Source organism: Podarcis bocagei, assembly GCF_964188305.1.
Source record: "Podarcis bocagei genome assembly, chromosome: 1".
Lineage (NCBI taxonomy): Eukaryota > Metazoa > Chordata > Lepidosauria > Squamata > Lacertidae > Podarcis > Podarcis bocagei.
The window spans coordinates 94,967,794-94,993,134 of NC_138125.1; the positions used below are offsets into that span (position 1 = coordinate 94,967,794).

Genomic DNA, 25,341 nt, shown 5'->3' on the forward strand with positions numbered 1-25,341 from the left:
TTTGTTCAGCATTGTATGCATGTAGTTTCTAGCATTCCACAGCCAGATGATGACTTGGCTGCATTCTCTCTTTTACTGACAAGTCTTCAAAGTCTGGCATCATAAGCTTCTGGGTCCTAATGAAGGTGGCCCTTTGAATTACCACTATTCTTAGTAATCATGCCAACATTGCCATTGCTTGTTTTTTTAATCTCTGTGTGCTTAATTTGATGAAAGGTGCTTCAGTTAAATTCCTATGGCTTGTCTCGTCTAAATTAAGCCTGTAGAGCCTATTAGCGTACCCTGGGTTGCTTTGGAGGCCTTGAGGTTGGAATTGAACCCGTGCTCAATAAGCAAAGCAGTTACTCAGCCAAATAAAGCAAAATGGATTTAACAAGATGACTAAACCACTGCAAACAGATCAATAGTGAATTAAAAACAAGATAAAACAAGGTTGATACAAAATAATGGCTGTGAAAATAAGGGTTTATATATCTCTAACTCTAAGCAGGTTACAGAGTCCTTTTTGAAGATTTCTGAGTTCTACTTTGATTCCAGTAAGTCTAGTTTTATGAACTCTGTCCCTATCACTAGACATGTGTAGGTTCAGTTAACTATATCATTCCAGCATAGGCCGCCTTACGGCCTATATTCTTCTTGCCACAATGGGTCTTAGGTAGAATTAGGGCATATTTGATTGATAGAGACTCTGGCCTGGTTTTGTTGTTGCTTGGCAAGCTCCAAAGGATTCTTCTTCAGTGTACAAAATTGATATAGCTGGTTTCTTGCAAATTTCAAAACTGAACCAACCAACTTCTCCTCCTCTTCCTCGGCTAGTTTGAGAATACTCGTACCTGTACTGGGCGTCTGCTTTGAGATGAAAGTACTCTTGTTACTCCCCAAGAATTCTATAACTTAACTCTTTTTTATATTGGGTAGGGGAGAATTTCGTACTTGTCCAGTTTGTATCTTCCCCAATACTGTCATCATTGCAGCACTAGACATTTCAGTTACAAAGGCTAGTTTTTGCTTTCTCACTGGAAGGAAATTGGAGCTGATATAAGAGATTTGCGTATACCACTTCCAACATGATGTGGAGAGTATTGTGAAGTGGGGAACAAGATACAGCATTTGAGATACCAATCAGAATGCTGTGGTTTAAATGATGCAGCACGGCTGTATGGCATTTATAAAAACAAAAATCAAATTGCAGTTAGAACAAGCCATCAAAGAGACATACTTGGAGCCAGCCCACCCACAAGACAAGGTGAAGCTACTGCCTCAGGTGGCAGGATCCACTGGGGCAGCAAATCCCAATGTCAATCTACCTCCCCCCACTTTCCCCCTTCTTCCCTGGAGAGGAGAGGGGCACCATTTTGGGGTCCGCCTCAGGTGTACAAGGCTTTAGAATATAGGGCCAATGGGAGGTGCCTAAAATTTGGACCTTGGCAAGTCAAGAATAATTCAGTGTGTTTTAAGTTGTAAGTTCCCTAGCTCTAACTCAGTGTGTTTTTCATTTGATGTCCATGCAGATGCATTTAATGGTCTCTCTCTCTCTCTCTCTCTCTCTCTCTCTCTCTCTCTCTCATATATTAGGGTGTGGTGTTTGCAAAAGAATGATGCCATCTTTCCAGCAAGCATCCACAGAAGTTAAAGGCATGTATGTAAGTGAGAGGAGTTGCAAGACTAATGAATGTTCTGGTGTTTTGTTTTTGTTTCTGTGCAGCTTCATGTGTGTGTGTGTTTTCTGTCCTTTCTGTACAACTATTGCAACATGCAGACAGATCTTACCATATTTAGTTTTTAAATGGCATCCCATTTTTTCCTTCAAAGAAGTCAAAGAAACTGACAATACAAAACATAGTCATGAAAAACCTTCAAAGAATCATAATCTAAGAGACAGTATTCACTTTGGTAGTTGTACTGTTGGGTAATGAATATTGATCAGTACCTAATATTGTTTTCATGCCCTCTGTCCACATGGTGCTTGCCACTGACAGTTAATTGTAGCTAAATATTGGGAGAGATGGGGACACGGGTGGCGCGGCGGTCTAAACCACTGAGCCTAGGGCTTGCCGATTGGAAGGTCAGCGGTTCAAATCTCTGTGACGGGGTGAGCTCCCGTTGTTCAGTCCCAGCTCCTGCCACTTATCAGTTTGAAAGCACGTCAAAGTGCAAGTAGATAAATAGTTACCACTCCGGCTGGAAGGTAAACAGCGTTTCCATGCGCTGCTCTGTTTCGCCAGAAGCGGCTTAGTCATGCTGGCCACATGACCCGGAAGCTGTCTGCGAACAAGTGCCAGCTCCCTCGGCCAGTAAAGTGAGATGAGCACACAACCCCAGAGTCGTCCGCGACTGGACCTAACGGTCAGGGGTACCTTTACCTTTACCTATTGGGAGAGGTGCAGTGCCCATACGCACTCTAGCTGCATCATCATATCTATAATCCATATTCTTGATGGAGGCTGGGGAGAGCTCCTTTCCCCACATGATGATAGGAGACTGGGGGATGAATACAAGCGGTGAGGCTTTTTGGACTGTGTTTACTGTAGATTTCATGGGGGAAGGGTTATCCTCCCCCCCCCCCACCTAGGCAAGTTGATGCCTTGCCAGCTCTATGTTGTAAAATGAACAAAATCTCAAGACGTTGCCCTGCAATCTTGCCCCTTTTTGCATGAGCCATAAAACTGGGGTGGGGGGCAGAGAGGGGCTGCCCCTCTTTCTTACCACTCTTCTCCAGATAGGAATTATATACACAACACAAGACTGAAAGCTCTTGAGTAGAAGCAGGGAATTGCTTAGTTGGTAAAAGCAACCTCATGAATCTGTAATGCAGAGGTTGCTGATGTAAGGGTTTCCCCTGTTAATCCGTTTGATGTTCTTCAAAGTAGGTGTTGATGTCTCAGAATGGGGGATAAGGGTTGGGGAAAGACCAAGACTCTGTGTGTAGGTTTGCTTTTGTTATTTATGTATATATATAAAAAGCCCTAATGCTTTCTGAGCAACAGCTGACCTTCTGAAGGGAACGGCCTGCTTTAAGATTTATTTCACACTACCTCCAAGCACATTTGGTCTGAGCAGCATTTTATGTGAAAGAAAAATCCTGCTTTTGGATGGGGAGGGTGAAGTGGGTGCAGTTAGATTAACACTGTGCTGCTAAAGGGATTTAAGCCTTCAGTGTTATTAATCAAGAGTTAATCTTCCAGTTGTATCTTCAGCAACTGGCCATTGAGGAATATAGCTACAAGATGACTTGCATCTAAATCTTAGACCCAGAGAGAGGCAGTCCAATCCTCTGAGTAGTTTCATTTTAAAAGTGCTTGGGGCTTTGGAGGAGCAGAGTTGGTAGTTTATTGTTCTGAGCAGAGGATGGCAAGTCACAAGCTCTGTATCCAAATGCCTTTTTCTAGTATTCCTCATCCTTCAGGGCAAAAGTCTGCTCCCTTTTCAGTAAAAGATGAGCCTGGCACCAGGCCTGCAGCTGTGAAGATAAATTAAAGAGCTGTGGCTGTAGGCAAGGCTCCAAAGTATATTCTAGCAGTAGTGTTTCCAAGCAGGTATGAAAAATGAGCAAGCTCAAGAAGGTCTGCTCATTCCCCTGGCTGGAGTGTTTGTAATGGTGAACTTCTTCTTGGGTGATCAAATTTTATATGCATGGAGGTAGGTTAGGATGAGCGATAGTAGCTGGCCCAAGATCACCCAGTAAGTTTCATGACTGCGTGGAGTTATTGTTGAATCTTGGTTTCCTCAGTCTTAGGTCGATACTTGAACTGCTACACCACACTGACTCTTTGCAGCAGTCCCCTGGGGTATCTTAGGCTGAGAGGTAGCAATTTATTGCCACCCAGATTGCTTCATAGCTGAACAGAGGTTTGACTCCTGACTTCCTCGGTCCAAGCCCAATACTCTGCCCACTAAACCACTCTGATTCTGAGGATCTTTACTTTTTTGTGTGTACATCAAGAAAAATGTGGTCTGAACATTACAAATTCGTAATTGCAAATACATGCATCATACAGGTACAAATAAAAGATCTGGAAAAGGACACTCAAGTAACAAAAAAGTCCCCCCCCCCCCGCATAATATGTGAAAAGACCATCAGTGTTTCCTAAGCAGGGCCCATTTCCCCTTCTATTTTTCCATGTTAATGGCACAGTGAACTTCACATGGGGTTTCCTTTGGTGTTCCTGATTAATAATAAAAAGGAATCCATTAACAGGCTAATATATAATAGGCTTTTGAAATAAGTATTTTCTCTTGAGGTCATCTGTGAGATGTTCGCACTGTCTCTTATGAGAGAAAAAGAGAGCATCTTTGTTAATGGACACTTATAGTACACGTGGAAGAGAGGTGAGCTGCTGAAAGACAAGGGCTCTCGAAGTAGCCAGTGCATTTCAGACCACTTAAAAATGATCCCTGGGCCTCTGATTCTAGGCATCAATGAGCCATGTATGTCTATGCTTCCCCACCCCACCCCACCCCCCACTGCGAACTGTTTCCCCCTTCTCTATTCCCAAGCTTCTGAATGAGGAGGAAGCTCCATGTTAACTGCCATAGCAGAAATAAAAAAATCTGTGATCCTCCTGACATTGTAGGAGTCCAACTCCTACCAGCCCCATACAGGATGGCCAATAGTTGAGTGATGGGAGTTGTAGTCCAGCAATATCTAGAGGGCTGCAGGTTCTCCATCCCTACTGCATAATCTATGTAAATGATTTATGGCTTGAATCAAAAAGAATCCCCAACTTTTCCTGCCTTCAAATCCTATATGAGCACACAATTCATTCTCTACTGTAAAGGAGAATGGTAAGCCCCATCACACATGGCAGAGCATTTTGGGTTTTTTTAAAAAAAAGACCTATCAATTCTTGCCCTCATGAGCCCATGGTGGTGAGAACCGCCACCATGGTTTTATTGGCTTTTATGTGTTAAACTTTTCTGTGGCTTTATTAGCAAGCAGAGATTCCTATAAAATATAATCGGTACTGCAGTAAAATACAGCTTCGAAAGGTCCTTCTGCTTCTGGTGTAAGACTCTTCTGGTTCTGACATTACAGGTACTTGCAGGGATGAATGTCTACTCAGCTGAATTTGAAAAAATAAAAGAAGAATACAATGTCCGGGGATACCCAACCATTTGCTACTTTGAGTAAGTCTCTGCTTATTCTACATATAGATAATGGCAACACCAATCATGTATTTTGTTGGTTTTCCAGTATTTCAAACCTTGTTTTGTTGCATTTATAGAAAGGGAAAATTCCTGTTCAACTTTGAGAACTATGGTGCTACAGCAAAGGACATCATTGAATGGCTGAAAGAGTAAGTGTCTGAAGTGTATCTCCTACATCTTTGAGAACTGTATTTTGAATAAACAGTATCACACCTTGCAAATAGCAGTATCTTCATCACTACTCCAAAGGCACATAAAAGCATCACACTGAACTATTAAAGATGAACCTGGGTTGTTTGCTTCAGTTTCCATGCTTTCTATTTCATACTTGCAGTATCTTCCCAGTTGCAATTCTCCTATTATCTTTTCTGGACATCGGAAGGATGCCATTGATCTGTGTCAAAACCTTCGTTTTTAAAACCTCAGACTTTAAAATTTTCATTCCCTTGTTGTGAACACCTCCGTTATCAGACAATTTGAAATGGCTCTGACTGAGAGATTGCGAATCTTTTGTTCCAGTATCTTTTACCAGGGAAAGGAGACAGACTCAGTGGTGTGTAGGAATGATGATCCAAATTGAGAGGCAAGACAGGGTTCATAGGATGACACTAGAGTTCTTGCTTTTAGTATCTAATGTTGTGTTCAGCATAGCTGGATATTTTAGTTTTTGATTATGAAACAAAATGCAGCAAACACTGGCATATATTTATAGGTTTGGCAAGTTTGATGCTTGATTGAGATAGAAATATCTGACCTAAGCAGAATTGATTGACACTGGGACCTTGGGGCAAGGTCTTGAGCATCGTTAGTGAAGCTGTTTGATATTTATCGGAGGAAAACTATAATTTGGTGTTGGACTGGAAATAAAGCATAAGTTACAGAAAGCATGCAAGAACCTATGGGCTTGTTCACGCCATTTCATGGCAGCCTTTGAGGAAGAGCCATAGCTTAGTGCTAGATTATCTGGTTTGCATGCTGAAGTTCTCAGGTTCAATCCCCAGGAGAGAATGTCTGAAACCATGGAGTGCCACTGGCAGTCCATGTCAACAATACCGAGCTACATGTACCCAGTGCTCTGTATAAAGCATCTTTCTTTATTACAATGCTGTGTGTTGTCTTTCATGGGACTGAAACTGCCTTGGTCGCACTGGCTGATGATCTCCGGCGGGCTAGGGACAAAGGTGAGAGCTGTTTCCTAGTTCTGCTGGATCTCTCAGCGGCGTTTGATACCATCGACCATAACATCCTTCTGGACCGTCTTGAGGGGCTGGGAGCTGGGGGCACTGTTATACAGTGGTTCTGCTCCTTCCTCCTGGGCCGTGTTCAGAAAGTGGGGGGGGGGATGAGTGTTCAGACCCCTGGGCTCTCACTTGTGGGGTGCCTCAGGGTTCTGTCCTCTCCCCCATGCTTTTTAACATCTACATGCAGCCGCTGGGAGAGATCATCAGGGGGTTTGGGCTGGGTGTTCATCAGTATGCGGATGACACCCAGCTCTACCTCTCTTTTAAATCATAACCAGTGAAGGCGGTGAAGGTCCTGTGTGAGTGTCTGGAGGCGGTTGGAGGATAGATGGCAGCTAACAGATTGAGGTTGAATCCTGACAAGACAGAAGTACTGTTTCTGGGGGACAGGAGGTGGGCAGGTGTGGAGGATTCCCTGGTCCTGAATGGGGTAACTGTGCCCCTGAAGGACCAGGTGCGCAGCCTGGGAGTCATTTTGGACTCACAGCTGTCCATGGAGGCATAGGTCAAATCTGTGTCCAGGGCAGCTGTTTACCAGCTCACCTGGTACGTAGGCTGAGACCCTATCTGCCTGCGGACTGCCTCACAAGAGTGGTGCATGCTCTGGTTATCTCCCGTTTGGACTACTGCAATGAGCTCTACATGGGGCTATCTTTGAAGGTGACCCGGAAACTACAACTAATCCAGAATGCGGCAGCTAGACTGGTGACTGGGAGTGGCCGCTGAGACCATATAACACCGGTCTTGAAAGACCTACATTGGTTCCCAGTACGTTTGCAAGCACAATTCAAAGTGTTGGTGCTGACCTTTAAAGCCCTAAACAGCCTCGGTCCAGTATACCTGAAGGAGCGTCTCCATCCCCATCGTTCTGCCCGGACACTGAGGTCCAGCACCGAGGGCCTTCTGGCGGTTCCCTCACTGCGAGAAGCCAAGTTACAGGGAACCAGGCAGAGGGCCTTCTCGGTAGTGGTGCCCTCCCTGTGGAATGCCCTCCCACCAGATGTCAAAGAGAATAACAACTACCAGACTTTTAGAAGATATCTGAAGGCAGCCCTGTTTAGGGAGGCTTTTAATGTTTGAGGTTATTACAGTATTTGATATTTCTTGGAAGCCGCCCAGAGTGGCTGGGGAAGCCCAGCCAGATGGGCGGGGTATAAATTATTATTATTATTATTATTATTATTATTATTATTATTATTATTATTATTTTATTTATTTATTTATTTCACTGTGTGCTTTGCTCCACAAGGTATGAGCCACTGAAGTCCATCGATGGGCTTTTGTATACTGCCTGCACTTGCTGCTCCTGTGCCTTGACACGTCTACATATTTGGTTTCCTGTCTGTCTTTCTTTGGGACTGTTTGCTCTGCAGGCTCATGTGATCTGGACTGTGTAGGCAGATCTGCTGTGGTGGGGTAGGGATGGGGGTGTTGGACGATGGTAATGCTACTACTTTGAAAAAGAATTTATTGAAAGTACTCAGAGCTCTTCATATGCATCCTTTTGCTTATCCTAATAATGTCCTGCAGTAGAGGCTGTTGTTGCTATTCCCAAACTAGAGACTGGAGAGTAGAGGTGAGATTGAGAAGACAGTGAAGTTGACTTAGGCAACTCCAAGAGTTCCTGTTTGTATGGACACATCTAGTTCATAGCTCATGTTCTTAACTGTTATGTTGTAATGTTTCGGCAGCATCACAATCTTTTGATCCCTCACAAATCATTGGGTGGACAGTTATGGAATCTTTCCTAATTTAATCATGCTCTCATCTTTTGCTTTTCCACCTCTCATTTTGCGAAAATGTACATGGGCATCCCTAGGTGTTTACAGTCTTGCCTTGTGCACTTCTATGTATAGCCACGAAGGAACAAACTTATGTAGCCGTTGAATCCACGTAAATAGGTTGCTAAATTGTCAGTGGAAACAGTGATTATTGTACCTGTGGAGACTGCACGTCCTAGGATACTGGGAGCGCAGGGCAGGGGGTATGTGTCCAATAACCAATTGTTTGGCTAAAGAGCTTTGTAGATGGGATGAGGCAGGTGTTTAATAGAGCTGGAGGCGTCATGGTTCAGTGACATTGTATGGCATTCAGGCTGCTGTCTCTTACAGTGGAATACTCAACACATTGAGTACCTACTGTGTGGATCAAGGAAGGAAATTTTGCCCTTAGAATTAATGTCGCTCTTGGTCTGTTAAGAAAGCAGCACCCGCGAGCGGAAGAGAGATAGCATTTCTCCCACCGCCCCTTAGCAATGATGTGTGCCTTCATCACCTGTACCTTTTCTCTTTGCCTTTTGGCTCTGCGTGGAGGCCCTTATCTCTTGGCTACCACATGTGAAACAGTGTCTGGAGCCCCCCTCCCCTTTTCTTCCCTCCAATCTGCCTACATTATAGTCTGATAATCCCTGCAATATGCAGTGCTTTTATATCAGTGCTGCAACAGCTACTGAAGGCAAAGCAGAACAGCTGTGGACTCTTCCCAGTGATAATCTCTGCTAACAAGCCACTCTGGGCTTTGGCTGATATTTCAGTCGTCCAGAGCTAAAGACAGCTGTTTGTCCTCAATTAATTTCCAATGCACACTTAATAATTTCCCAGAAGGCAAAGTGATGCAGCCGCTTTTCTTCCCTCCCCTAAAAGAAATCAATATGCTGCGGGGGGGCAGGGGGTGGGGAGAAGAATTCTTATTCAGAAGCCGTGCTTTAGTTGGAAGCTGTCCATAATTGAGGTTGCAGTTATAATTTGTATACAGTGTAAGACCCGCACATAGGCATAGTAATGAATTACTCAAAGGAGTCTGTAATATGGCGTAGTCCAGTGCTCTGTGGCAGTGACTCAAGAAGGCCTGGAAAGTGTAATTGAATAATGGGGCAACATATGTAGGCACTATATGGGAAATAATAAACCTAATTAAAAAGAACAACAGGAACAAATAACATTTCCAATTAATTCAGCCTCCTGTTAGAGGCTGATAGTGGGGGGGGGAGGGGTGGTTCTTTTTTTTAATAACACTTTTATCAGCCCTGATTCTCAAAGGACCTGTGAACACAGAATCTCTGTTTATTTCATTGGGGCACCTGCCTTATTACTGCATGTGAGTGGCGTGAAAAATCAAGAATTTGTGATGATTGTGCTCTGAGGGTGCAAAAGGCAGACTGATAACTGATTTCCCTTTTGCAAGAAAGCTGAAGATATGAAATTCCTGAATTCAAAATACAATTGGGATTGGCAGGGGGTGGGAAGTGGCCAAACACCACAGGTTTCTGTTGTCCTCCTCTATACTTTTCAAGTCCAGCTGCATTTTTTCTGTCTCCAAAAAGCCCCCTTCCTTGGGGACAGATATAAAGAGAAAGGAGAAAAGGCAGCTCCAAGGCTGCTTTACCTCATTTTATTTGTTTTGTATAACAAGATCTTTATATAGCTTAATCAGAAGAATTAATGGCTCCTTGCGAGAGGGGGCAGTCCCTGCTTTCTTAAAGTACTTCTAGTGATTTGAAGGAACTAATACTCTTTGAACAATTTTATTGTAAACGGCCCGAACCACTTGTGCACAATTGGAATCCTAAAATTGCCGAGGATGCTGCGGTTCTGACTGAAAACATGAAATTGAATTGCCAGGAAAGTTTTGGAAATCCAACCTAGAAATCAGCAGCAGCTCTGATAATAACGTGAAGTCCACTAGCCACATTGAGTAGTAGGTACTCCATGTGCTTAGTATTTTACTGTAAGAGACAGAAGGTAAACAATACTGAGTAAACAAACACATTTTTTTCAAGTGTTTAAAGGGAGAGGCATCTTTGTGACTCATCAGAGTTCTAGAACTTGGGGGCAAAATAAGTACCGTAGTTTGCGTGTAAGCTGGAGGGTACTCCATTTGATGTCTTTAATTTTGGTGGCACTACACTGGTAGGATAAAACTCTTCAATGGTATTTAATATTCAAACACCCATTATTATTATTTTATATTGACAAAGCAAACAGTGTTGTCCTGTACCTTAATTTCATTTCATTATCTTTAACCTTAATTGGGTTATGCAAAACCTTCAGTATTTGTTCCTTTTGTTACAACTCATCATAAATTTAAGATCATAGCAGCAAGGGTGGGGAAATGATGGAAGGAATCCAGCATTCCACTGTTGTTATTGTTCCATCAGTGCAAGCATTTTGGGTCACCAGACATAACAATCTCCCCTTTCCTCTCACCCACCCCTGCAAACTGTTCTGCCATCGGGGTGGGTGGGCATAGGGAGTGGCTACCCTCTTAGAATAGGTAACCTCTTCATCAAGTTAGCACATACAGAATCATTTTAATTTCTTAAGATCCAGTTCGCGAAGGCAGCTGCTATTTTTCTCCTTGTAGCATCTTCTAAATTCTACCTGTTTGTTTCTAGTCCTCAGCCACCTAAGCCACAGGCCCCAGAGACTCCCTGGTCAGAAGAAGATAATGCTGTTTATCACCTAACAGATGATGACTTTGACAAGTTCACCAAGGAGCATCCTTCTGTTTTAGTGATGTTCTACGCACCATGTGAGTCTGCATTTTTTTGTTTGTTTATTGTTCACCAATATATTGAGAGATGATCTGGTTCACATAGTGTACCTAGACTCTTGAGTAAGCATAGATGTCATGGAATAAGAGGAGGGGACCTCTTGTGGATCAGGAATTGGTTAAGCTGCAGGGAGCATAGAGCAGGAATAAATGGACAGTGATAGAGTTAGAAAAGGTTCTGAAAACGGCAACCAAAATGATCAAGGGGTCGGAGTAACTCCTCTATGAAGCAAGGTTGCAGCATTTGGGATTTTTTTTTAACTTTTGAGAAAAGGTAAGTAAGAGGTGGCATGATAAAAGTTTGTAAAATTATGCCTGGCATAGAGAAAGTGGATAGAGAGAGGGTTTTTTGTCTCTGCCTCTGATAACATCAGAACTCATGGACATCCAATGAAGCTGAATGCTGGAATATTCAGGGCAGACAAAAAGAAAGTAGCTATTTCTGCAACACATAGTTAAACCACGGACCTCGCTGCCACAGGAGGCAGTGATGGCCACTAACTCAGATGGCTTTCAAAGAGGGTTAGAGAAATTCATGGAAAACAAGTCTACCAGTGACTGGTGGCTTTGATCTGCCTCCCTGGTCGGATGCAGGATGCTTCTGAGTACCAGTTGCTGGAAACCCCAGGAGGGGGAGCATGTTCTTGTGCTTGGGTCCTGTGTGCAGTTTCCCCACAGGCAGGTTCTCACTGGCTGGCTGGCCCCTGTGAGAAGAGGATGCTGAACCAGATGGGCCATGTGCCTGATCCAGCAGGCTTCCCTGGTGACTGAGTCCAGGGTTGCGAGGAGGAACCTTAGAAACTAGAGCTTCCCAATCCTGCTAGGAATGGTCATGGCAGTATCCGTGCGATAGATTCTGTGGTTTGGCCCTATGATGGGACAAGCTGCAAGCCTTCTGTACTCATGTTTCCCATGTGTCTACGAATGAAAAAAGGAAAGATGTAGACGTTAAATATTTTAGCACTGCAGCAGGAAAACAAACCACTCAATTCAGAACCCAGTTTATTTTGTCAAACAGCTTGAAGGTGTCAAGCAAATTAATTCGGTTTCTCTCTGTTATGCTAGATTTGCATCCATATGTTTAGGGTATATTTTTATATACAGGAGAACATTCAAATACACCACCCCCTGAAGTGCTACAGACCAAATAAAGGATTACCACTTGATCCTACTGAATAGATAAAATGGTTTTCAGTTCATTCAGGTTTCTCTAAATGATTGTCTAAATGATTAGCTTTGCTGTGCTATGTTAATACCCCCTTTTAAACTAAATATAGATTCAATGAATTATTGGACACATTTTATGTCCAGTTATGCCATCCTTATGACATAAGGATGGAGGATGACCCTGTGGAGGTTATCGTATTTCATAGTGATCCCATTTTGCAGATGAGAGGGGGCCTAGGCTCATCATGACTTTGCAAGCCCACTCAGCCAGAATGCTTGTTTATGAATCAGGATTTCAGCTCAGACTGCCTGTGGCAAATCCAGTTCTTTTATGCAGTACAGCACACTAAAAAGCTTTTATGGAACTTTGGACACAAACCGTTGTAGCTTCTGAGTTGCAGAGAACAAAATTCCACTGAATGGATTACTCCTGTGGACCAAAGAGAGATTCCCCCTTCCCTTTTTCAGCCCCTGGAATCAAAAAAATATTTGCTCCAGAGGGTTGGAGGGCTCTCTGGAACAGCATGGGAGGTGTTGTGGTCTGCAGGGGAAACTGGCAGATATCTCCTCCTGCTGCTTGTTCTGAGCCATGAACGGAAGGAGCCCTGCCATTTGCAGAACAGCAGGTTTGGATTCAATCCAATGTCTTCCTTTTAAAAAACCACACATTTAGAACATTTTTTTGCTGATGGCAAGGATAATAGCTAGTGATTACTAAACAGGCAGATTTCACTGCTGCCAGGATGCAGAAGCACTTTTCTACTAGGAATCCCCTGCAGGCAACATTAAGTGAAGGTGAATATGCAAGTTAATTAACAGAAGACAGCTATCATAAACAGTTATCTCCATGATTAAAAGGTCTTCTCCAGACACTTTTTATATTTACTAATGGAGTCACCTTACAAATATAAGTAGATAAGATTCTTCCATGAAAGCAATGCAGCAAAGACAAGGAGCTTATTCATATTTCTTTCATCCTTGGGACACCTGAAAGATTGCAAACTTACTAGCTCGAGAACAGCAAAAATCAAACCAAAGCCAAGAGTGCTTCATGTACACTGAAGTGTGCATCTAATTTGTTTTTTTTAATGGGAATTTTGATATGAGATTTGCAACACTGACTTGGAGTTAGTAACCTGGCTTTCGCAGCCGATAAAACTAGTATACAGTTGCATTGTGTTTACACACTACAGATCTTACGTTCATAGAGTGTCCTTTTGGAGAGGAGACAGAATTCTGGTGGTAACCTGATTACAAAGTTGTAGTCAGATGGGCAGAATATTAAGAGTCCATTAGTGCAATGCAATTCGAGCAAACTGTTCTTAGCATAGGTCCAACACATTTTGGTAGCAGAGGAAGAAAATTAGAATGACTCCCCTGGTGGTAAAAGATACCATAATACACTGTGTAGTGTGCTATTTGCTGTCCTTGAATGTTTGCCCAGCTCAGGGAACAGATTTGGGGGTAACTCACCTTGACTTAATGGTAAAGCAGGGCCATTTTCTGAAATGAAATATACTTCATGGCACATGGAAGATTTCTCCAGTGGTAAGATTCAGCACATACTTTAAGTTGATGATGCCTTGGTGGTTTGATTAGATGCTGCCATTATTTTTCCATAAAACTTGATTTTCATGTCATACCCTCGAACAGTGATTCCCAAACCATTTTTCCACCAATGGACCTTTGCAAGATTGTTGAGGGACTTGGTGGATCCCTGAATGATTTTCTATCTCTTTTGGCAATTGTAATGAGCTGTGCAAGATGCTGAGTGATTTTTAATTGTATTTTTATTGTTGCTTTTATTTCTTATATTGTATTTTATTACCATTTAAATTCTATGGAATTCCACTGGTAGCATTTGCACATCACAGTAAACCATAACTTATGGTTTGTATCCTTGGGTTACCATTACTTTCTGTGGCCAAGGTTTGTTCTTGGCTTATGAATTCTAGCTTGTTTGGAGAGCAACATACCATGATCCCTGGTTTGACCATAATGCTAGGTCAGAGACTGTGGTTTGTTTTCCCCAGCAGAAATAGGAAGGAATGAAGCTGACATGATCAGCTCATCCACAGTAAACCAGGGGCTATATATACCATGGTGTCCTAATGTGCCCATTGTGACTTTATAGAACTGTAGAACTGTAGAGTGGGAAGAGCCCCAAGGGTCATCTAGTCCAACCCCTTGCAATGCAGGGATCGCAACTAAAGCATCCATGACAGATGACCATATAACCTCAGCTTTAAAACTTCCAAGGAAGAAGAGTCTGTCATCTCTCATGAGAGTCTGTTTCACTGTCAAGCAGCTCTTACTGTCAGAAGGTTCCTCCTGATGTTTAATCGGAATCTCCTTTCATGTAACTTGAATCCACTGGTATGGGTTGTGCCCTGTGGAGCAGAAGAAAAGAAGCTTGCTCCATCTTCCATGTGACAGCCCTTTCGGATATTTGGAGATGGCTATCTTATCTCCTCTCAGTCTCCTCTTTACCAAGCTAAAGGTACACAATTCCCTCCATTCTTCCTCAGGGAATATTTTTTTAAGGTACCTTTTGTGCTTTCCCCCCCAGAGCATATTATAGGGAGGTGTTTGTGTGTGTTGCAGAATTGTGCTCACATATGTTCCTTTGAGCTCAGTCTGTACCCACCAGAAACACTACAGTAGTGAAAGGAAGGTTCAGCTCTTGTTTCTAAGACGATTGTGTATTTGTGGGGGTGGGGATTTGATTGAGAGGCAGCACATCAAAGGGTGTGCTGTGTCTGACCCAGTTTCCCCAGTCCTCTGGCGATCTCTTCAGCAAAAGAGCACTCGGCTGTATTTCATTCCCAACATGATGGTTGTGGGGGTAGGAAGTGTTTGTGACAAGCTAACAGGGCTAAGAGATTTACACTTCCGAGCCTAGTAACCATAATCTATCTGACCAAGTTAATATGGCTGTAAATAAAGTTGCCTGAGGTAGAACAAGCAGATCAGGCAACTGAGGTAGCAAGGCATAGCATGTGAACTTCAGTGGTGCATTGACCATTAGTTTAGTTTTGGTCACCCTGGCCAAGGGGCAGCATAGCACAAGTTCAGATGCTGTACTGCCCTAAAGTCACCACTTACTAGGTCAGTGAAGCTTGTCGTGGTTTCACACCGTGACTAACAACAGGCACATTCTGTTTCCAAGGCCAAGGAGGAATCACAACAGGATTATTGTTCAGATATAAGTAATAATTGGTGCAATGCTAGTAGTACCTGAACCACTTCTAGGTCTTAAGATCACCCATTTTGATCCAGAAGAAAGTTGCTTTGATTGATTAACGGCTTTGAGGGGTTTTGTTTTATTACAGTCAATATAAATGTTATTAAGTAAACAAACAAATAAGCTTTTCCTGGTGACCCCGAGTCCATTACAATATCTCTGCACAGAAATTCAGTAAGCAGAAGCATGTCTTCAGATGGTTCCAGACAAAAACAACCAACAACACTAGGGTCTGACCCTAAAATGCAAGGCTTTACTAAATCTTTTTTTTCTTTCTTACATGGATCTCCACTCTCTCTAAATCCATGTCAGGAGCACTTCCTCATTTTTACCAAGGAAAAACAAGCGTGTTTCAAATCTACTATCTGAGAGTCTATAAATAGTAGTGATCTTTTTAAAATGCCTTGGAAATGTTTCACTTCAGTGGGGAAGGCTTAAAACATGTGTGAGATGTTATCCTGTAGAGAAAAGATGGAATATCTTGCCCTGAGGTAAATCACGGGTGCATATCCAGATCTATTAACTGCTTGTCAGCAGGCGTTCCCAAGGTGCATCTACATTTACACAAAAGCATTTCTTGCTTAGATCTGGTTACATAAACTGCACTTCACAGCTCTCAAGCATAGCATGCGGTGGGACATTTTAGCATTCGCAAGCTTCTTTGAATATTGGTTGTTTAGATAACATAAATTCCCATATGAAATTGTCTCTCCTCAGCATAGCTATGGACAATGCAATTTGCCGCAATTGCAGTGTTAAAATGGGAAGCAGCACTTAAGGGTGCTAAGGGGATTCAAATTGAACTGCTTGGGCTCTTCTCTCTACCACTGCCACCCTTCTCTTTCCATTTGACAAATCAATTCATTCTGTGACTGGTTTTTACCCCCACAGGGGTAAAATAAATAAATCATTGATTGATTCTCTCCCCCACCTTAGGCACAGAAATGTCTTGGTTCATATGTGCCTGCTTAACCCCCACTGGTTAACATGTGAAGAATGCCAGAGCATAGACCTGATAACCCTTATCCTCCGATCCTAGAGTGTGAGGGTGGATTAAGATCATTCACAATGGGAGGGGGGGACCTTTGGTCCATCAGGCGTTATTGGACTCCAGCTCCAGCTGGAGATACTCTCTGCACATACTCAGAAGCTCTTTGCTACATATTCCACTGATGTGTTTCAGCACTGATAATTGGTTCTGGCTCACTCTAAGCCCAATTCAAGCCTTTCTTCTTCTTTCATGCGCTGCTGCCATTTACTTACCTGTATTGTAGGGACAGACTGAAAAACCTTATAGCATTCTTACCTGAGAGGTGGGCAAATAAACATCAAATTCTGTATGGGCTGGTTGTATGTGTACTATTTCCACCCAAAACAGTTCTTTACGTTTTAAAAATCACTAATGTATTTTTGATTTTTTCATGGCCAGTAGATTAAGCTAGGGTGAATAACTGGTGGGTTTTGATTGCTAGGGATAGGACCTGGTGAGTGTTTGGCAGGTCAGAGATGGAACCAGTTGAATTTTGGTAGATATGGCAAGAGTCTGATGGGCTTTGACTCATCAGGCTAGAGCCTTGTTCATCGGATGTGGATCCCATAGGAGGTAGTTTAACACACACACCACAACTCAGAATTTGTTGTTGTTTAGTCATTTAGTCGTGTCCAACTCTTCGTGACCCCATGGACCAGAGCACGCCAGGCACTTCTGTCTTCCACTGCCTCCCGCAGTTTGGTCAAACTCATGCTGGTAGCTTCGAGAACACTGTCCAACCATCGCGTCCTCTGTTGTCCCCTTCTCCTTGTGCCCTCCCATCTTTCCCAACATCAGGGTCTTTTCCAGGGAGTCTTCTCTTCTCATGAGGTGGCCAAAGTATTGGAGCCTCAGCTTCAGGATCTGTCCTTCCAGTGAGCACTCAGGGCTGATTTCCTTCAGAATGGAGAGGTTTGATCTTCTTGCAGTCCATGGGACTCTCAAGAGTCTCCTCCAGCACCATAATTCAAAAGCACCAATTCTTCGGCGATCAGCCTTCTTTATGGTCCAGCTCTCACTTCCATACAACTCAGAATATCTGATAACAAACACAATGCAAGAGTAACATGTGCTTGTCTTCACTTGCACACAGGGCCGTCTTAAGCATATCTGGTGCTGTGGTGCAAAGATCTCCCCGGCGCCCCCCCCCCAGCAACTCCAAGGGAGGGGGAGGGGGGAAATGTCCTCTGACTCCCCCACCGCCCCAATCCCCGGCGTGGTGGCAGTGATCAAGCAGGAAAACGTGCTGGCAGACATGCTCTCCAGCATCGGGGCGCCCGAGAAGGCAGCTCAGGAAGGCAGTACGCTGCCTTTCGCCAGGCAGCAGGAGGAGGACAACGACCAGGAGCAGGGCCGTCTTTAGCAGATGCAGAGTCTTGGGAGGGAAGCTGTGCGCAACTTCCTTCCTAAGCCTCTGCGGGGATCACTCTCCTCTTGCACAGGCTTGGGAAGGAAGCTGCACACCCACCAGCCATATAGTTGGCGGGGCGCAGCTGGTGGGCATGCAGGGGAAAGGGAGGCTGCCAGCAAAGCTGCGCAGCTCCCCCACTTGCTAGGGCGCTCCTGAGAGGACGGCGCCCTGGCGCAACGAACCACTAAGACCAATGGGAAAGGCGGCTCTGCTTGCACACACACAATGCAGTATCATTCAAAAGAGAAAACAAGTCATAACACACTGAGAAGGGCATTGTAGGTATGGAGGCATCCAGGGTCTTACACAGGGTGATGACTCAAAGAGCTGCAGAGCCATTTGGGTAGATCAGGCCCAGTAATTTCCATGGTGCCCAGCATATTGGACAAACCAGCCATGCAAAGGCCACAGGGTTGCTTTCAACCCTACTCTCTGCCACAAATCAGGGCTTCATTATTACATTTCTCCCCACGCTCCCCACCCCCCACACCCGCCACACATATGTAAGAGGATAGGTGTCACAGGGAGAAGAGGTGACCTTTAAGCCCCTTTATACATCCGGTGATGAAATTGTGGGTAGGAAAGTAGTTAGCAACAGAGCATGTGAGTACATAATCTGTTCTTAAGTGCAAACAATTCATTTGGTGAAATAATAAAGGGATGCATTTTAAGTTGTGGAAATCAAGTGTGCCTTTCTCCCCATCTAGTGGCTGGTCCACAAGAGGTTTGTCAGTGTGCTGTTCATCCTGCATAAGCTATGTGGAGCTCAAACCCCCATGTATTTCCACCAGCAGGAGCATTAACGAAGTTGGCAGGGCTCCCATCAGCAAGTTGAAAAGATTTTGAGCTGTGAGCTTACTGGATGGCATTGAATGTAGATTTATCTAGGTGCTGAGCTTCTGTATCTTATGTTTACTCACAGTACCAGACATACCATGTATACCTGTTGCAAATATAAACGCCATACTAATAATCTGATACTGATAATATATTTTAGGCTTGATTCAAAGCCTTTTATGTTCTGTAGTTATTGCAGACATTTTCAAAGATGTGTCAGTATTTTATTTGCCATTCCCTGTAATAGCAAAGTTAAGAAGCTGAATGTCAATCAGATCTGAAGACAACAACAACGGACCCAACAAAAAATAGTCCAGAACTTATATAATGTTGGTGTCATGAGCTGGTCCTGCCTTTTCTGCTTCCTTTTCCTGGGCTATCTCTTGTTGACACGCTGCTGTGTCCTGGATTTCTCCATTGTTTTAGGATGTAGGAAGCTGCCTTAAACCAATTCCTACCATTATTCTATCTAACCCTGTATTTTCTAGACGGAATGGCAGTGGCTCTGCAGGATTTTAGACAGGATTCTATTCCAGCTTTACCTCAGGATGTGTGGCCCTTTTTATGTGATATACCTCTTTTTTTCTCTGGTCAGGCCTCTCTTCTGTCACCAGGATGGGAAGGGAGATCTAAAGGAAGCAGAAATTGGGCAGAGTTGCGCAAGTGGAAATCCTGACAGAACTACCGTATTTTTCGCTCTATAAGACACACTTTTCCCCTCCTAAAAAGTAAGGGGAAATGTGTGTGCGTCTTATGGAGCGATTGCAGGCTGCACAGCTTTCGCACCGATCCCTCTTGCTCTCCTGGCTTCAGGGATAGCCGTCCGAAGCCTTCTGAGCGCAGCAGGAGCGCTCCCGCTGTGCTCAGGAAGCTTCGCATTGCTTTCGCTCCCTCTTGCTCTCCTGGCTTCAGCGAAAGCAGCGCGAAGCCTCTTGCTCTCCTGGCTTTGCTTCGCTGGAGAGGCGCTGCACAGCTTTCCCTTTATGCACAGCGCCCCTTCAGCAACGCGGAAAAAGAAATGGAAGAGGCTCTGTTTCTCCTGCCGCTTCGCTGATGGGGTGCTGCACAGAGAGGGAGAGCTGCGCAGATCCCCTTCCGTTTCTCCTCCCGCTTTGCTGGAGAGGTGCTGAGCAGAGAGGGAGAGATTTATTTTTTCTTGTTCTCCTCCTCTAAAACTAGGTGCGTCTTATGGTCGGGTGCATCTTATAGAGCGAAAAATACGGTGGTTGATTGGATATTGCCCATTGTCTGGACTAATCAGATAATGATAAAGTCCACATAGTTATGGAGAGGAAGCATTCTTACTTAGTTCATAACCTGAAAAGGCTATTTTAATGCACTTAGGCTCTCATGCAAAATTCAACAGCGTCAGGTTCTTCTAGATTAAAATAATACAAGTTTCTCTTTGTTGTTGTTGTTTTAATGCATAGGAATGATGGTTACACAGTGGGTTGGTTAACACAAGGCATTCCATTTGCAAGTACTCTTGTTTGAAAGAGAGCACCAAGGTTGCTAAGTGAAATACTCAAAGCGAGCAAATGCCAAAGCTTAATTAAAGATTGAATCACAGAGCAAAGGCACAAAGGCATTTTTCTACCACAGTAACAGTCACAAACTAAAAACAGCAGCTATATAAGATAGCTAGTTAGCATGGGCAAGGGCCCCCCGGTAGTAATATCATTTTTGCCAAATGTGTTCCCTGTTGTCCATCTTGTTAAAAGCTTTGCATTTTGCAAATAATTCAGCATACTGTAATTGAGCACATTTTGCATATTTTCAGCAGAATTGTAACCCTCAGGCAAGAGTAAACTGTAGAAATGTTAATACAATCTCATTGTGATGTGGATTGTCCATCTACAGCCCATTCTTCCATCATCTGTAATTACCTGTAATTACAAAAAAAAGATATTATTGGGTCTGGCCCATAGTCCTTTGATCCCAGTAACTTAGGTCCCTTTTCACCAGTCACGTACAGTAAAGGCTTAAATATAGGCTCAGAGCAAACAACTTTGTGTACGTCTAACAACCCTGAAGTTGCTCAAGGAAGCTCCAAGTCTGAGGATTTATGGGTTCTGAGATAATCTGAAGTGATTTTTAAAGTACTTTCATATAGGTGGAAAGGTTAGAACTGTTTTGCAATTCATTTCACAAGAAAAACCTCAACTAAAGTCTAGTATACTTTTATGGATCAGTCCCAGAGGTATAGTTTGAGAAACTAGTTCCAACAAAATGGATTGGTTCCAGACTTAATCATATTTGGTGTAGGGCCACTTGTATGAGTGGGAGCCTGCAATCCTAGCCTCATTTACCTGGGAGTAAGCCCCACTGAATTCAGTAGGACTTACTCCTGAGCAGACATGGTTAGGATTGTATTGTAACTCTGACTCCAACCCAGTGTTTCACACTTTGTGTACAAGTGTTGTTCACAGTTCACCAGCAGCAACATCCTTCCCATAGTGTATAAGTAATAACTTGGACTATAAGGCAGTGCCCTTGCCTACTTCAACTCTTGAAAGACTTAGGTGAGGATTGTCATCTGGGGAAAAAAATCAATGCACATTTATAGCAAAAGATCATGTAAATAAGGTATGAACATAATAAAAATCTGAACAACTGAGTTATGCAGTAAAACTTGATGGGTTACCTAATCAAATCTATGAGGGTGATAAAAATGGTTTATTATCTCACTTAATCCATAACTTCTAAGAGTCATATAACCTAAAGCAGTGGAAGTATTAGGTCTGGATAGACAGAGTGCTTTAAGGACTGAGCAGCTATGCTGGATGAAGAATGAGAACATGAGTGTCACTGTTTTTTACTAGAGTTGTAGGCACCTGAAGATTTAATTCTGTGGAGTGTAAATGTCTCCATGCTTCCATGCTTCCTTCGTGATATTATTGATTATATGACACTGAATATTGTGCATGATACCTTGGGCATATTGCATTATTACTTTGGACAGTGCACCACATTCCCCATTTTAAATTATTGAAGTAACTTCCATTTTTAAGTGCTGATCCAGACAGCTCTGCTCAACAGCTGCTTTCACTCCCTGGTCATGAAGATGCTGGCCCTTTCCTACCATAGGCCAGCAGAGAAGCCTGCTTCACCTCTGCTAGCTGATTGACAGCCCTACCTGGGTTCAAATGCCAGGGACTGGGGGCCATATCTTTCCCAGCTGAGATGTGCCTCACCTGGGAACTTTACATTTTCTCTGAGGTGACATATAGAGACAAACTGCTGGCATGTGCCTGGGATAATATCCCTTGGGGAGAGCTTGAGGTAAGAGAGGAGGGGCAAGCCAGATGAAGGGGATGCAACACAGGCAGTTTGTGGATGTTTTGCATGCTAGCCCCTTCTCTATCCAGAAGAATTAGAGTTGTGCTATCAGCCAGCCTTCTGGCCTGTTGATGCTGCAGCTGAACACCAGGTCACTGTTTATAGTGAAGGTACCAGCCAAACATCTCTGAGGAGAGCATTCCACAAGCAAGGAGCCACTGCAGAAAAGGCCTGTTCTCATGTTTGCCACTCTCTGGACCTCTTATGGAGGAGGCACATGAAGAAGGGCCTCAGAGGATGATCTCCTATTAGAGAAGGTGAATCTCAAGAGGTCTAGTCCTGTTTTGTTAGATGAATTACAGGTGGTATGGCTTGAGGATGTGGACCTGTTGAGTACAAAATATTTTAGGTTCAGCAAATTATGATACTTGGATATAAATGAGGGATGTGTTGTTGTTTAGTGAGTATGCTACTGTCTGAGGTTCAGTCTCTGGCATTTCCCCCTAAAAGGATCTATAGTTCAACTAGGAAACATGTTTGCTTGAATTCATGGGAAGCTGCTAAAGGTCAGAGTAGATAGCACTGGGTTAGAAGACCAATGGTCTGACTTGATCTAAAGCAGCTTTATAAGTTCTTTAGCAAAAACCAAAGTGCAGTAGCCATGATCTAGACTATTTGGCCTGCATGCATAGTTGAACTGAAGAATAAGCTGTGTGAACAAGGCACTGTTGGTACAGAATGTGCCTAGTATTTTCTTAAATACTCAGCCCAGAAGCTTCCTTTCTTGTGTCCTTTCCATAATGCATCAGTTTCTGAAATCATCAATTTCATCACTCAGATTATGTATTTAAACTGGATAAGTGCTTTCATGTCATCATTTTGCAGCACATGCAAATATATTTTTGTTTGTTTTGCTAATCACTCATTCCAGACTGCAGTTAAAAGTAACTAAGCGTCCTCATTCCCTTTAAAATATGCCTTCTTTGTTGATAAGGAGTGTGGATGTATGTTCAGTTAATGCTCATTAATGCCACAAAAGCCACCCACACCTGTGTGTACAGTGGTAATTCACACACCTCAATTATTAGATCTGTTAGGGAGTCTCTTGAAAAGAGATTGGGGGAGAGGGCATTGCTTATCATTACATTTCTGCCCCCTGTTGTGCTGGCAATGCAAGTTTCTGACCAGAATCCCACATTCTGACTGATTCTGTAAAGGAATAATTATGTTCTGAATATACATGGAATTTTAAACTATTTTTGGACTACATTTTTCAAGCAGAGGAACTATATTTCTAATATGAAATGTGGTGGTGATATAATAATTAGTGTTGGGTTCTTCATCTTTCTGTGACTATTTTCAGATATGGTAGGGACTGCTGCATCTTTTGCCCCAGTGTGCAAAACAGAATCCATAAGGTCTTACCTATCTCTAGTCTATACACACATGAAGGTGTGGTATAAAAGGTTGGGGCTATTGAGATGTTTGTGTTTATTTCTCACATAGGCTCCCCCGCCAGACTCATTACTCAAAAGGGAATAATGAACAAAGGCTGTCAGAAGAGTAGTCCACAGCATGACCTGCACCATATGGCATTAGGGAGATAGATTGCATGTGCTAATTTAGATCTCTGCCTTCATTAACATTTTCTTATGTTTTCCCCAAATTAACTACCACGCTGACTCAACAGTCAAGGAACCAATTCCTTAGAATTGGTTAATATTATATCTGGATCAGCTGAAGACAGAAATGCTACCTGATCTTCTTTCAGTCATGTTCCCTGACATGTTTCATTTGCATAGCTGCTTTTTTCCATCCGTAATGCCAGCAACACCCTTTTTCATCTGCTGAGGTTTTCGTTGTTTGTCTCTAAATTCTCACTAGGAAAGAAACAACCAAGTCATAAAATATTTCAGTGCATGACATGAACAGGCAGTTGCAGATCAGAAGCAATGCTTAGTAAATTGTATATTCCACTATTCCTTCCCCTGTCATTCCATTGCCAATACTGTATGGAATTTAAGAGCCTTCTGCTTTCGCTTTTTCTATAAGTTCCTGCTCCAGTTCCGTATGATCCCCAGAGCCTTGTTTTATTCTGTATAAAACTGTAATACCCTTTTATAGTTATATTTAACATTTTAAACCACTTCACCCACAGGCCTCAGATGGAATCAATACATGGTTGCATTTTGGCTTATTTCATGGCATGTGTACTCAGAAACCATATGCTTAGATCACAACTGGATAGTGAAATATACAGGCAGTTAAGTCAGATTAGCCTGCCCATCACTCACTCATCACATTGGCATATCTTTGCATTGTTAGTGTAGAAGAATAACATGAAATTTGTCTCGGTCTGTGTAATATAGATCTACCATCAGGTTGGGTCAAATGAAATTACCTTGGGGGTTCTCAGACAGTAGAAGTTTTGCCCTAGTTACCGGTAGTTAGTTTGTTGATAGTGATTCTGGCTTCCTTTATCCCTGTTTTGGCTGATTACCCTCATATCTTGCTTTGAACCAAGCACACCTTGTGCAGTAGTACCATTTGTTAAGTCTATTTTAAAATATAATATTTGACTCAGTAATACACATGCTCCACTGTTCTCATTAGCCCATGTTCTGTTGTAGCGGTCTTCACCCAGAAGAAAGGGAAATCCAGAGATCTTAAGAAGAAAAAGCTTTCCATTATCCCATAGACCCTTCCCAACAGGCCAGTTTACGGCTAATTGAAGAAAAATTCTACTAATTAATCATCAGTGTGCATTTACCTCCGGAATCTGGAAATGGGGGCCTCCATTTGCGGGAACTAACATTTGTACATTGCAAGTCTGGAGGAAACTTGCAGCTCAATTTTATTGCCTTTACCTAGGTGCTTCTAATGACTGATGTATCAATAAAACTATTTTGTGTCATTAAAGCAGCTATATGTTTATACCTTTTGAAAATGAATTTCCTCTCCTGCCTGGTGTGTAATACCAATTAATTTGAAATACGGCTATGGTTATTTCCATTCATAAAACCTTAGACAGTGTCTTGCATCATAGTGAACTGGCTCTTCCATTAAGCAGCATATCGCTAGCAAATCTTTGGTCAGATTCTGTCATATGTGACGTGCAACGTGATATTTGTGCTTACTGTACATTGTATTTAAAGCATATGCATGTGAAGAACAACTTTGGTAGGAAGACTGTTTCTTTCCTGACTTTTGGATGCTTTCCCTGTGCATCCAAATGTTTAATGTTTCTGGCATTTCAGTACACTTTATTTTAATCCCAGTGGGGTGTATTGTGAAATTGCTAGCTATTTCCAGGCAGTCTGAAATATAGAAGGTTAAACGCATCAAAGAAATAGTTGTTATGGTTTATGATGTTTTGTAAGCGTGAAGGAATTGTATCTTTTTGTTTTCGTTAAGGCTTTACTAGCGTTCATTG

General features: G+C 42.9%; 1 protein-coding gene across 2 annotated transcripts in view; it reads left to right on the top strand.

Moving 5' to 3' along the window:
• PDIA5 (protein disulfide isomerase family A member 5) overlaps positions 1-25,341 on the top strand; it is a 151,129-nt gene that overhangs the window by 76,252 nt on the left and 49,536 nt on the right. For both annotated transcript variants that reach the window (XM_081188770.1, XM_081188771.1), the window contains exons 8-11: positions 1,576-1,643; positions 5,036-5,127; positions 5,226-5,297; positions 10,783-10,919. In XM_081188770.1, the coding sequence (XP_081044896.1) occupies positions 1,576-1,643; positions 5,036-5,127; positions 5,226-5,297; positions 10,783-10,919 (369 nt within the window). The remainder of the gene's footprint in view (positions 1-1,575; positions 1,644-5,035; positions 5,128-5,225; positions 5,298-10,782; positions 10,920-25,341) is intronic.